The sequence below is a fragment of the Ceratosolen solmsi genome, unplaced genomic scaffold (genome assembly GCF_000503995.2).
Source record: "Ceratosolen solmsi marchali unplaced genomic scaffold, CerSol_1.0 scaffold35, whole genome shotgun sequence".
NCBI lineage: Eukaryota > Metazoa > Arthropoda > Insecta > Hymenoptera > Agaonidae > Ceratosolen > Ceratosolen solmsi.
Genome location: NW_011948423.1, coordinates 4,392,799 through 4,407,820, shown reverse-complemented (window position 1 = coordinate 4,407,820; position 15,022 = coordinate 4,392,799). Strand labels below are relative to the sequence as shown.

At 32.6% G+C, this 15,022-nt stretch overlaps 1 protein-coding gene across 1 annotated transcript; it reads left to right on the top strand.

Moving 5' to 3' along the window:
• Window positions 1–3,387: 3,387 nt before the first annotated feature.
• LOC105362187 (uncharacterized) lies at window positions 3,388–14,319 on the top strand. The gene is made up of 6 exons (XM_011499549.1): window positions 3,388–3,417; window positions 3,660–3,747; window positions 4,403–4,659; window positions 6,715–7,095; window positions 8,227–8,397; window positions 13,067–14,319. Exons 2-6 carry the CDS (start codon window positions 3,660–3,662, stop codon window positions 13,211–13,213), a joined length of 1,044 nt encoding a protein of 347 aa, XP_011497851.1. The 5' UTR covers window positions 3,388–3,417; the 3' UTR covers window positions 13,214–14,319.
• Window positions 14,320–15,022: the final 703 nt, after the last annotated feature.

The window sequence follows — 15,022 nt, the reverse complement described above, 5'->3', positions numbered from 1 at the left end:
TAAGCTGGTTTAAAATCCATGTTTGTTTTTATTAATTGACAAAAAAGATTATTTCTAGGTAAATTAATTTTCTAAACACTGTTATTTACTACATCCGGCTATCGAGTCGCAGGAAAATAAAATTTAATAGATATGCGTTTCTCATTGCTCCATCTTCTATTCAATTTCTACATTAACATTCATGGCTATTTTCGTTAACCCGTTGTATCTATCAGCAATTATAGTTTTATTAAAATTTATCATTCCAGTAAATAGGATATTATATCAAATTGATATGAATCGTTTTATATCTTGAAAGCTCTCGTCAATTAGTATCAATGACTTGACTTAGGGAAACTCTTAATCGTAAGAATGAATCCTATTTCACGGTTAGAAATTGGTAGTCGTAGAATTATTGTCCTTTGTAGAATGATGGTTGCTGATGAATATCGAATTATTAACATACACGAACGTTATTTACTTTAATAATAAACAGTTTTTATATTAATATTATTAATTGTGTGTTAATATAGACCGTAAAAAGAATAACAACGCTCGTAGCTGTAAAAGAAAGCGCTAATAACGATTATCTTTTACCGAATTACTTACATTTCTAACCTAAAATAAATTCAAAAGCTTGCATTAAATGTATTAAAGCTACTTTCTCTTGAAATAAAGGAACAGTTTCTTTTGGCTCGATGTTCACATGTCGGCTAAAGAAATTTTCAGGCTAAAATGTTTACGAAAGCAGAATATTATGTATGCAGGGATCATAATAACAATATTAGGTATTATAATAAACAAGTATGATAATAATGATAATAATAATAATGATAATAATAATAATAATAATAATAATAATAATAATAATAATAATAATAATAATAATAATAATAATAATAATAATAATAATAATAATAATAAAAATTACGACGACGATGATGACAACGATGATGATAATGGTAATAATAATGGCGATAATTACAAACATAAATCCTCTTAATTGATGCATGCCGTGTCCATTCGAGGTCCAGTTTACTTTAATAATAGCATGGAAAATATGTCGGACGAATGAGGGAAAGCGCCGCTCGGCTGCAACACGATTGATAACGTCATTAGAGCGACGACGACCAGGTTCAGGTTGTTCTATATACAGGAGCCGTTATCGACGCTACGCTAAGGTAGGGGACGCGGGCGTAATTTTCCTGGGATTGAAGAGGAAGTAAAGAGGGCCGCGGGGAAACGACCGTCGGCGTTGGTCTTCGATAAAATGCCAGGATACGCATTAGAGATGGCGCGGATCTTCGTCATCGACTTGCATTTCGGCTGTCCGGCTATAATCTATCTCGAGACCGAAAGTTACACTTGATATTGCGATGTCCGTACACGAAGAGATGATTTCGCCAGGGCCGAGATCAAAGCCTCCTTTTATTAGCGACTAGCTTTGGCGGTAATAGGCCAATTTCCTTTTCCCAGGGAGAGCGGGCGATTGCGTTTGATCGGGGTTATCGATAGGAGTGCACGCGAACTTTTTGAGTAATCAAATTGTCCGAACGCGAGAGCAAGCGAGAGCCACGGCGCTTGACTTTCTAGACACGGAAGCCTCGTTATTTTGTCCTCGCCAAGTGTCTATGGGATAGCTTGGAATTTTTTTCAAGTACGCCGATACTTTGCTGCTCGCATAGCTTTTGTGAGGAGTACGAATCACTGAACTCCTTCTCCGAGCCCTTTGGCGCGAATTCTCATAACCGTTATTTTCGTATCGAGCCAATAACGCCATTTTGCTAATAAGATGTGTAGAGAGGTGGTTAATGAGATGTTAGAAGCTTCGTTTCTGTCGCGTTTGATGCGTTGACAATGCATTTCTATGCCGTGGGAAAATTTTCAAGAAATTTCTGAGCCATATTCTGAAGCGCGACGCTGAAAGCCGTAATAAGGAGTATATATTTACAATATGAAGTTGGCATGAATAGTTATAAGACACAAAGTTATTCTTCCTTTTATGTTGTCGTGGCATACAAATTGAGTTTAGTAATGAATGTTTACTTTAAAGGGCTTGACATCTAGGCAACTTTCTTAATGCAGTCATTGTTTTCATAAATATGATTGATATCGGAAAAAGTATGTCAACGTATACATATAAAAGTAACTGGTAGTAGAAAATGATCATCGTCACTGTTTAGAGTACAAATAAAAGTATCTGTAAATAGATATTATGACTTCGAAATAGTTTTATATAATAGAATTATACTTCTTTTTTTTTTTATAAAAAAAAATGATATATATTCACATTATGTGCTCGTAATAATCCATAAATCATTTATTTCAAATTGTATTTATTCAAAGATGAAATATATATTAGCAGTTTAGGTATAAAATAATATTTTGTAGCGATACTCGTGAAATATCAACATGAGACAAAATCGTATTTTGCAACATTATTTACTTATTTAACTACTATAAGCGAAATATAAATAATATTTATATCATGTAATGATTAATAATAATTCATTAAACATTTCAGAAAACTATTGATTGAAATTTTTGTTAAAAATCCATAACAAATTAACTCACAATCTAAAATGCCGCTTGTTAATTTGGCCTGAAATATTTTAACGGTCTAATCAACCGATAATTTCAATTAAATAATTATTTGCTCGGGCTTTAATTTAATCATAAGCCATTTTCTTATAATCGTTGTTAATAATAGTCCTATTATCCAAGAACTAAATGTTCTTTATCAAATCAAATAATAAGTGTTTTAATGCTTAAAATAAAATAATAATTTCTAGTTTCCTAAATAATGTTTAAATAACATATATATATATATATATATATATATATATATATATATATATGTAAATTATGAATTTACAAATACAAGAAATTTACATAGAAGAAATTTACAAAAAAGACAATATTTAAAAATGTATTATTATTATAGAATCAAAATTACCAAAAGTTTATATAATTTCGAATTAATATTTACAAAATTTACTTTTACAACATAAATACAATAAGTATTTTTAAATACTCTAAACAATTAATATAAATGAAATAATTAAGTTTTTGTTATATTTACTTTTGTTTTCTTATCGTATTGTATGAAATTGAATAGAAAATCTTTTTCTTTTTCAATAATATTTTATATTTTGAAATATCGGAACGAAAATATTCTACGTGTTATGAAAAATTTAGAGTAACAGAACATAAAATTAACGATACTACTGTATTTCAATGGATTATTGTAATTGAAAAATATAGACTACTCGTGTTAACGAGTGAATCGAACAAGAAATTATATATACCTATGAGATTCCCATTGGATGTTGTACCATTGGATTACGTGTTTTACGCGGATTTGTTTTATGTATATGAACAAACGTGAGGTCGCCAGCGCTCGGAGCTGAGAAATGTTCTGTAGAGAATCGACTGAAAGTATGTATCTGCAGTAGATAAATCTACCTTACCAACAGAATGTAAAAACAAGTAATTGACGCATACAGAACTCGGCGATTATTTTATCATAAAATGGACAATAGCAGATGTAATTCTTTTGAAATTCAAACGCTTTAATTTTCATTTCCCCTTAGAAAGGTCATTATTAAATTTAACAGTCACGCATTAATAATATAGATAATATTTAATATCTTTTTTTTTTGTTTTGTTTTTCTGTTTAGATGAAAAGAATAATCATTCCTGGATTACTATTGAAACTATTTATATCTTTCACTGCAAATGGGTATAAACAATTGGATAAAAGACAAGGTACGTAATGAATTTGGATTTTCCACCATCGATTCCAAGAACGATTCCTATACTTAAGGCCAATACAGCATTGCACACAAAGGGCGTGGCTGGTTATTATGATGGGATTAGTTCGATGTTGGCCGCTAGCTGGCGTGAGATCGATTGCTACGAGACGCGTGAGAACGGCGGCCTTTGTGCATCTATTAATTTATTCGCCCCTTCAATCGCCTGTACGGCTCGGATGTAAATAAGGTCTTATATAGATTTCTTTCAACGACAAGATAATAAAAGATATTTTAATTCCTATTCTCTCGAGGAAATTAAATAGGTAGACCTTTTTCAACGCCATTTAAAAGGGATCGACGTTTAAATCAATATTAATTGCCAGTCAAAGAAATTAAGTAGAAAAAGATTTTATAATAATAGCATTATATTATTTGAATTAATCGTTAAAAAAAAAAAAAGAAAAAAAGAAAAAAAAAAGAAAAAAAAAAGAGGATACTACGAATTTTAGGTTCTAGTACTTAGGATATTTCAGCGGACTCTTCCTAAATGATAGAAGTATCTTGTTCGGTGATGACACTCCTGATTACTTTAGATAATGCAAAAAGCAACTCTATAGAAGAAGACAATAATGTCAAATGCACACTGATATATCGAATTTATTTTTAAGATATTCGGGTTGAGTCATCAGATTCAATGGATGATGATAATGATATTCTACCTCTAGTGGCAACAACGGAAATTGATATTTCGGACGATTTCGAGCAGAACGAAATTAGCGAGTACGAGGATCCGGTGACGAAAACGTATCATTGCACACTCCGAACGACGGGCGGCAACGAGACCTTTACGCCTAATCGCCATATATTAAAAAATCTCGATGATAATGGCATTGTTTCCATGCGCAGCAACAAGTTTGATTATCAGGTGATTTAGATTGTATTTATGCATGTTAAAGTTTTTTTATGTCCTACAGCACCAAATGACAGATCAATAAAAATATTCTTATCTTCGGACGGGTTGTTATGTTGAAGACTACTACTTTTTACTTCATCTAATAAGCCCAACTCTGAATATCTACTTTCCACATCTTCTGTTTCGCGATCGCAATTCAATACTGAAAACTTCCGATATTGGTATATTGTAAAGCGAATGAAATAATTTAACAGCTTACGGTGTATAGTATAATTTCGTTATCTCACAATAAATCGATTCGGATTCCATGTAAGGCATTATATCGAATGTATAAAATCGAAGATACACAAATTATTTTAAATCTTATCAACATTTATATACATCTGTAGAGAAAATAAATTTTTTTTAATTCTTATGATTTTGAATGAAATTATAAATTATAAATTTAATATTTCAGAAGACAAGATGCTATTTTTAAAACTTAAAATTAAAATATTCTTAATATTTTAATACTTTAAGCAATATTTTGTTTAAATCCTAAAAAGAACTTAAAATATAAATACATTTTAATAATAATATAATCTTATAACATATATATTATGATATTAGTAATAAATAATATCTTAATAAAATAATAAAACGCGCCTGGCATAGATGTGTTAAGTTATAATATTCATCGTCATACATAACAAAGCTCCATCGGTTATCTATTTTAGAAAACTTATCAGATTGTAGATGTATAACAAATGTAAAGTAATCCCGATTGCAATCATTAAATTATAACTCCATTGTGAAGATCCATTGACGGATAATGTTGCACGAAATAAAAAGAATACGTTAATTCGATAATCTGCTTTGGAGTAGTGAAAAACGAGAACAAATGATAAAATGAAGAAAGTGTGAGTGAAGGGGGAAGGATTGCAAGCAAAATTACAATGTAAAATGTTCACGCCTTTGCTACGAGTATCAATTATGTAAAAAAATAATTTCCTAATCTGTATTAAAAAAAAAAAAAAAAAAAAAAAAAAAAAAAAAACAATTTCTATTGTAATCGATATCTGTAAATTTAATCTAAAAAAACTGCTTAGAGGTTTTTACATTGGTTACAAATGGTTAAACAAGTAACTCAAATATAAAAGTTGAATAAAATATTCAAATAAAAAGTAGAAGCACGAATCGTACTGTAAATTATTTCAATGCGAACTTATTATCCATTCGTATTGGTACATTACACATAAATTAAGAATATACTTAATAACGTAATACATTATTATTACGTATAAATAAAATATATAATCAGTTTTAGAAAATGTTAATCGTGTTAAATATTTCGTAATAGTTTTGAGTATATAAATGTAATAATAATCTTTGATGTATTAACAGGCCTGTAAAATATTATGAAATTTAGAAATTTACGTAAGCTTTCCTTCTGCGTATACGATGTTAACGGAATTTTAAGTCCTATTTTATAATTTGATTTCCATAAAAACTTTATGTTGATTAAAGAAACGTTGCAATTATTCATTAACATCTTTCTCTGTAAATTTATGCTTTCCAAGCTATACACGCGTACTGCAAGCAAATTTTGCCATAGTAACCCTACGTAAATAACATAATAAAATTAATGAATTTGGGTTACGCAGCTCTTGCAACAATAAAATAAATTGTTGTTACGCTATAGATATTACTTTAACTAGTTAATGTACTAATTTATTGTTGCAATTATTACGTGAAGTTTAATATTACATTTTTTGAAAATGAGATAAAATTAGCGGCTTTTGGGGGAAAAAAAAATTGTGTTATTGTTACCGTAAATTAACGGGTAAATCGGCAAGGAAACCTAATGAATTGTAACGTGGTGGCCTAATTTATTCCCACTGACGCTCATACTTCTAATTTCTACTCCTTCCTTAATCTCGCATTTCTCATGCATACCAAAGCACGGGGCACCACAGCCCAATACACCCAATGTAGAAGCTCGCGCTCCAATTCCCAACTACGTCCGTAAGAACCTAGCTTACGAGTCGAGTAAGACAATTACTAAAATTCATGAATTTTTCACGCTAGGCAAAGACTCGCCAGGTGCGCCGTCGCATGTGCCAATTCGGCTACGACCCCTTCGGCCGGGACGCCTTCCTGGATCCACCCAAAGGCTCGATGCACAAGCGCTTCAAGGCCGCGCTGCGGCGCATCATCTACAATACGCCAACCTTCTTACCGAGCCTCCGGGTCGTGCGCAATGACCTCGACCGCAAGAGGAGACGCGAGCCCGAAATCTGGTGGCACTTCCAGCTGTCGGAGTCGTCGCTCGACGTCGAGTTCGATTACGACAATTACTTCATCACTGTACGAGGTGACTTCTCGCGCGTCAACATCTTCTCCAAGATCCTCGTCGCCCTTAAAGTCCATAAGCGACTGAACAATTTCAACGACTCCGTTAGTCGCAAGGCACGTATTTATTTATTTATTCGGCATCCATTTTTAATTTATTACCTTTTCTCATCCGGGGACGAGAGAATCGCGTGGCAGTAGAGAAGAGCGCCGTTCCGCAGCTTTTTCAAACTTCCGCTAGACTAGCGACATTAAAAATACGCGCGCTCGCGCTCTTTCGTCAACGATAATATTGAATATTTCTATTTATTTAGTTACCACGCAAAGTCAATGCCTTCGAATTGATTGGAAATACATGTAAAACCGATTGTTAATTTACTAACGAATTAGACACCTATGTAAGCTCTGCTTTTTCCACTTGCTGTAATTAAAGTTTTAAATTTTCTCTCCCTTTGTTGTTGTTCTCTCTCTCTCTCTTTCTCGCTCTCTCTTCAAATTAAAATTTAATCTCGCTTTGAGGTTCAGTTTACGAGAGTAGCATTCGGTATGGTTCAGCATCTAAAACCCACAACAATTGATTTCTTTTCGATGCTCTTCGACATCTCGTAATTATAATTAATACCCATTGATTAATATACCAAGAATTTACGACCAATAGATAATGATTAGAATGCGGCTGTTTGCCGAGCCAAAATCCATTTATAAAATTAAAAGAAAGTCTTGGAGGGCATAAACAAGTCATTAGTTAAAGCCCGAGATAAATGGTAATGAAAAGGTATTTTAATTTTCGGTTACTTACAGATCCAATCAGTTATTCGATAAAATAATCCTATGGTAACATAAGGCAGCGTCGAATTATAATATTGCCACGGTCTCGCTCTACACGAAAAGACCTTAACTTATCAAGAATTCTCGAGAGCTCTCGATGCAAAGTCATTAGGCGTGCATGCGACACCGTCCAAGACTCCCATCCGATAAATTAAGAAATAGCGAAGTAAAGCGCGTAGGCTCGAGCGGACCAATCGAGCCTTCGAGACATTTTGATATTTTCAGAACGGGTGCATTTATCGGCTATTCGGCTATCCTCCGTCGGATGTGCGCGCCCCTTTGTTCGTCGCCAATGAAGAAAAGAACGTAATGCGATTTAAAAGCCTCTCCGAAGATCTAACCCCCCCCCCAACCTCCCCCACGTTACTCAGAATTGTGCACGTCAATCGTCCTTAATACGTATGTGTGCTTTTCCCGAAGGTAAATCTGGATCTGGGCATCGCCGAGGTGATCCTCTCGAGTTTCGGACTCCAGATGATGCACGACAAATCCGTGGCCTTATTCATGATCGAGGCCCTCAATGGTATTAGGACGAAAACGAACGAGCGTTTGGACGGCGAAGTGCAGCTGGAATTCGAGGACAACCTTAAGGTGAGACAGCACGTACGCTATGAAATTCGACCATTCGATGGCTGCCTCCGGCCCACCCCACGTACTTTTATTTTTCCCCTTTGTTCGCGCCTAATCTCATGCGGAAGCTCATAGATGCTGCCCGCAAATGCCCTTTGAATAATCTTCGCCGGGAAAGAGGACATTAATAAGACGCGTAGGGGAGGCCGAGACTCTGTTGCACAAAGCGAACCTCTTTAGCTCGGAGCGATGTTTAATCTTGTGAAATGGCGGCTAGATAAAATACTACGCGTCACTACTAAAATCGTACATCGCAGTAAAGCGGAGCCGGTGATTTTTCACATTTTCTTACGGCTCAGCGAATTTTTCGAGTCAGCCTGTAAGTGCGTGCAGATTATCATTAATTTTCCAAACAATGGTAGTCGTCGCTTTACACATTCTTTCGTATCTTAATCTCTGAGCTTGTTTAACGCTTGCCAATTAGCTTCTCAATAACAAGCAGCTTAATATACTTGATATTACGAGTGCAATTATCGATAGGAGTGCAATTGTCCGTTGCAATTGAAAAAAGGAACTTAAGTAACTGAACAATATCTTTCTATCTAATCATTATACATAGCGTTACTCGCTGACATTATTTACGTGTAAATTTAAGTCATGGTAACGTAATAATAATAATAATAATACGTTCGTACCTCAATGCATACTTATCAATAACGTTACAAAGTAAAAGTATTGTTTATAATATTCTTGAGAATAAAAAGCTTTTGCAACATACGTATGGTGTCCCCCAAATACATATCGAGGCTTTTAGAAATGTCAAATAATTTTTATTATTAGTTTTCTATTGTTACGTAAATTTCAGTAACAAGACACTTTGCTTTTATGCACTTAACGCGTACGTGAGATGGGAGTTGTGTGTATTTAGTGGCCGGAACTCGGCGATTTGGTTGGTTCAACTAAAAGTTTACGTACCGCACTCTGCTATATGTGTTTATGAATTTACAACATCATATAAAGGCAAATTATATCGCACTTATAACTTAAATAATTAAGAAGTTTTTCAATTCTTGCGCCTTCTAGACTTTAGTCACAATGGCGATTGCGTCTAATTACACTTTAATTAAAAATTACATGACATTTTTGTTATATGTATATATATATATATATATATATATATATATCAAGACAGTACAATAATTTTTGCAACAACGATTATTCACTCAATGCAGTTGATAATTTATTTATCAGTTGAAACATAAATATACATACAAACAGTAAAAAAAATACATTTTCACGACACAACATTGAAAATTTAAATATCGCTCAAAGGGAAACTGAAACTACTGAAATGAGTTCTAAAGGAAAATTAATTATCTTCGATAAATTTTACTTTCACGCTTTCATTATGAAGTTTCATAATTATACAATAACAATAGCAAATAACGATAACAACAACAACAACAACAACAACAACAACAATAATAATAATAATAATAATAATAATAATAATAATAATAATAATAATAATAATAATAATAATAATAATAATAATAATAATGATGATGATGATATTAATAATAAGAATAATGATGATGATGATGATATTAATAATGATCGTGAAAATTTTGTTTATATTTTCTTAGAAATCAAAAGGACTCGGGGAAGAAAATACATTAATATTAAATATGTTCTTTCAAAATATAAATGTGACGTTTGCAATGTTTGGAAATCAAGTAATACTACTATCCTCTAAGTTATTCTTAATTATTTTTCTGAATATATGATTACTGATTTCTATCTTTACTCATTTAATATTGCTGCAATTTATGATTCAGTATAATCGGCGAGACAAGCATTTTCTTTATAAATTAATCGAGGTAAAAAAAGAAAAAATTGTAGTATAACTTAAATTTTAAAAATAATTTAAATATGATTTAAATATTTATAACGTTTTAATATTTTCTTTTTCATTTTAATCATAAATTTATTAATATGATTGTCACTTAACGCGAACAATGGTATTTTACTATTTTAATAGTCGAATATTTTATCATTATATTCATTACTTTTATTCATTTGTATAATAACCATACTTTTATGTTTTAATGAATCCTTATTCTAAATTTGCTATTTTATGAGCTATTTAAGGAAGCGAGAGAGAAATAGAGAGTAAAAGGGACAGAAATGAAAATTAATTATTGCTTTTTTATTAATAGGAGGAAGTAAAATACAATATTATAAGAATATTAATAAACGTAATATTACTTAAGTAAACAAAAAAAAAAGTCACATTTATATATTAAAATTTTTTTACATTATTATTATTGTTATTATTATTATTATAAATGGCCGCGTTAAATTTGTTTGAAAATTTTATCAAAACTGTGAATAATTTTACAGAATATGATGGCTATGTTGGGTTATGTATAAAATAATTAGAATTAATTTGATGCAAAAATTTAGAGTTGTTTAAAACTTCATATTATTTAAGTAATTGAAATTTAAGAAAATCTTAAATAACATTCTGATGATTTATAATTTAAACTTAATTTATAATATAAACTTTTTTAATTTGTGTAAAAATGAAAAGTAATAAATTAGTTAGAACTTACTGCAACTATTTATTAAAATTTACAAAGCCTTTTCTTTTTTTCTTCACGAAGGAATGCCTTATATTTTTTGACGTAAATTATAGTTTTCAATAAAGTAAAGCAGTGTTACAATATTAAATTAAGAATGTCGGCACAAATTTTATTTTCATGTACATGGGGTCTCAGGCAAACGCGTGCACATAACTTTTTCACTGTTACTTAGTAAATTTAACAATATAATAGAATTTATTATTCAGAAAATATTCAGATTTTTTTTCCATTATGTGTTGTTATTTTCCAGATAGAATAGTAATTTTATTCCTTTATATTTTTTTAATATATTTAATTACAATTAAAATTTTATTTTTTTTTTTTTTTTTTTTTTTTTTTTTTTTGTTGCGTCATAATTTGCTTTTTTATAATGTGATTTGTACAGAAAATATAATATTTAAAGTACGTTCGAATATATATTTTAAATTGTATTAACCATATTTTTGTATTTTTAACGTTTGTACAAATTTATTCGACGTAATTTATTAGAGCGGATAATTTATTGCAGTATGAATGAATACATACATATATGAATTAAAAAGTAACGTTTTCACCTGTTCACGAGAACCTTTACCCGATTACAGAATTATTTTTAGCGTACGCTGTCAAATATCCCTCATATCTAATTAGGAAAAGACATAAAAAACAAAAGTAAAACAAAAGAAAAGAATGAAAGAAAAGAACTTTTTTTTTTTTAAATAAAATATTGAATATTACAGAGCAGTAGTGATAAAAATGAAAAATTTTATTTTAATCTTTTAAGAAGATAATTGTATTTTATTAATGCATAAAATTATAATTGAATGTGGTATTTTATAAAAAATAATCACGGTAAAATGAACAAAATGGAAATGAAAGTTTTTCAGATTTAATTTTGTAAATCGTTGTAAGCCGTGTGAATTAGAAAAAAATTTTTTTTTTTAATAAATTATTGAGAGAAGCGTAAAGAGAGAAACATTAAAGCCAGTCATTTACTTAAATATATTCTTAATTTAAATTTCTTAATTTTAACGAACTTTAATAATTGTCGATAATTTCACTCATCAATAATTCTACATATTCAATTGCACAAGTCTTTTCGATTAATAGTAATAGTACGCGGATGTATCCACTATACAATTAGCCCTACGATATGGATAATTCCTATTTATCACTTTCTCCGTTGAAACTTTTAATGCACAAGAGTACATTTGAGTTATTTAATATTTGGGTAATGCTTTTCCATAAAAGATTTTATCATGTCTTCATCTAAAATAAAGTTTCATAGAACACATAGGAAAGAGTTGGCTTATTCGGTCGAAAAGATAAATCAGTCTACCGTACATTTTCTCAAAACTTTCGCATCTCACACCATATTTATTTTTACTCACTTCTGTTATGAACACAAAGCAATGCATGAAAGAATTTTATCGAGTTGCCGATATACATCAAATAAAAACTTGCAGTAAATTTATAAATTGTTGACGTTAGGTTTTGAATATTTTCTCGCAGATAGCCGAAAGCTTGTTTAAATCGCATAATCCGTGACTTATAATCCACGTAAATTTACTGTTTCGGTTTCTCTAAATCAATACTCCGTAAGAATCAATCTTTAACATATAAAGTTCAATCGGATCATCGAATGTATTTTTTTTTCTTTCTTTTTCTTTCAGTATGTCGATAATTTATCGCGTGCCGTATAAAACAGTACGTATAAATAAAGGTAAATGCTAGTAAACTGGCGAATTCCTTAGCGTTGGAACGGCCACATTAATACATTGGGTCTGTAGATTTTTATCCATACAATACGTACATATCCGACTTGGTCAGCTCTTGCCCATGCATTTCTCATGAAACAAGAGAAAAGGAAGGAGTGAGTAGTCGGAAGACTGTGGGGTGGTGGTGAGGTCGGGGGCTAGAGGCCGTTGGTGGGCGGGGGGTGACGGTAGGGCCGTGGTAGTAGAGAGAAGGAAAGAAAGAAAAGAAGCGAAAGGGTGTACAAAAGGGAGTCTAAGAGCTATACACGATTCTCGATGCTGTTGTAACCTCCCCTTCCCTCCTTGAAGAAAGCGGCGGATCGCGTGGATGATCTCCTCTACTCTTACATCTGGCTGCTCGCTATGGCCGAGAAGTTCGAGTTCGTGAAGAACAAGGACAGCAGGAGCATGGCCAGCCAGGACGATAGCCTCTCTCAGACGTCGTCGGAGATGTGAGGAAGGCGGTGATTGTCGCCGCGGGAGCGATAATTAGCCGATTGGACACGGCGATACTGTTCTCGTAGGTGGTGGTGCTCGCCCGGTAATTGAGCGGAATAATTAACTCGCGCTTTAAATTAATGCTGATTTTCTCAACGTGGCGCGCACTTTTTAAACACTCGCTGCGCGCACGGCTTATGGAAACGTCTTCGCAATAATTCTCGTGCAATAGAAGTCGCTCGCGGAGCCCGCGGCTCTCCACCGTTAACGCTAATAATAATTTAATTTCGCGGGGACGACGGGGCGGGCCGGAGTCAGGAGGACGTGAGAGGGGCGGTTGCCGAGCTCGAAATTCGTTAGCTACCGTCGCACTCGATGCGGGAGACCGACCTTTTTATTTTCTCGAAATGATAGATATACGCGCCACTGTTCGATGCACTTTAATTTGTGAAACGTCGGATATCTAGATTTGCATACTTCACGTGTACGAGCGCGCGTTTCCATTTGTTGGCCTGTGTACGCGATGCGGAAAAACGTGTTTCGACTAAGTAAGATTAAAGCTGAAATTACGGTCACTCCTCCTGAGAAATGTTGAATTGCAGCGGCAGAAATCTTAACCAGTTACTGATATCTCTGCTGGTCGTCGTTTGAAAATCCGCACGAGAGAGAAAAACAACGAGATAATAGTTTCTTTTGTTTTTTTCTTTTCTTCCTCTTTCTCTCCTTCCTTTTTCTTCCCTTCTTTTTTGTACATTCGATAAGCGTATCGTTAGTTAGTACAGTGCAGCTAAAGTAAAAGACGCGGTTTATTGATGGATAAATGATTTTATCTTTGGCCAGTGTAAGCCGTGAGTCCGAGTTTAAGCCGAGTGAGTCCAATATCTTTGACGGTAACTTTAAATTGATAATGGATGGAAATCGGGTCAATATTTGACCGCCTTATCAGCCAATTTAACTAGAAAGTTAACCTAATCAATGGACTTTATTAATTAAATATCGATCACTATTTATTTTGTACATAGTTTATAATGATTAGGTGCGCCGCAATGTTAATGTATTCTGCTCAATTACAGTGCTAGGATAATCAATATCGTTTCTATAATTCAACGTAATAATCTTGTAATTTGAAAATTGGTTGAGCTACAAAATAAATGCTTGTAAATGATCTTGTACTTTGTAAACAATGAAGATGAATTAATAAATGAATTTTGGAAAACATAATTTGCCTGCAATTTGTTACTATTTAAACGCCACGTTATTTAATAATTAAAAATCTCGCAGATGATTAAGTGTTCACAGAAATCGTCCACCATTCTTCAAATGCTAACAACAGTTCAACGCTCTGCAATCATTCTGTACTAAGAATACAGAGAATGCTGATACGTGGAATACTAAGAATAGTTCGGAATAGCTGCGGAACGTTGAAGAATCATGTGGAATAATTATGAAGCATCGCAGGACATAATACAGCACAGCGTATAAATAAACCTTTTTCGAAATACATCTCGATTATCTCCTGTTTTGTATTCGCGCTTATCGTTATTAAATCGTGCCCCATAACAAATTTATGAGCTATGTGCATCTTGAAGTTTCAGGGCAGTGCGCACAGGTGACATTGGACAATTGCAATCAGTTATTAATGTTCGATACCAGTCAAAGCGCCAATCAAATTTTAATCAAGTGCAGTTTATATTGCTCGACATGGAAAATATTTGCACGATCGACCTAATTATCATTGTCCCATTCGGATGCAATATCGTGAGTATATTCGCGGGAATACTCGACGTCGTAAAGCAAAAAAACAACAAATTTTTAAACCCCCCCCCC

What these genes read in the sequence shown, in the direction of transcription:
- LOC105362187 (XM_011499549.1), top strand. Translation starts at nt 3,660, where the DNA reads ATGAAAAGAATAATCATTCCTGGATTACTATTGAAACTATTTATATCT. An exon ending in GCAACAAGTTTGATTATCAG is followed by an intron (nt 4,660 to 6,714) that starts GTGATTTAGATT and finishes TTTTCACGCTAG; the next exon opens with GCAAAGACTCGCCAGGTGCG. An exon ending in AATTCGAGGACAACCTTAAG is followed by an intron (nt 8,398 to 13,066) that starts GTGAGACAGCAC and finishes CCCTCCTTGAAG; the next exon opens with AAAGCGGCGGATCGCGTGGA.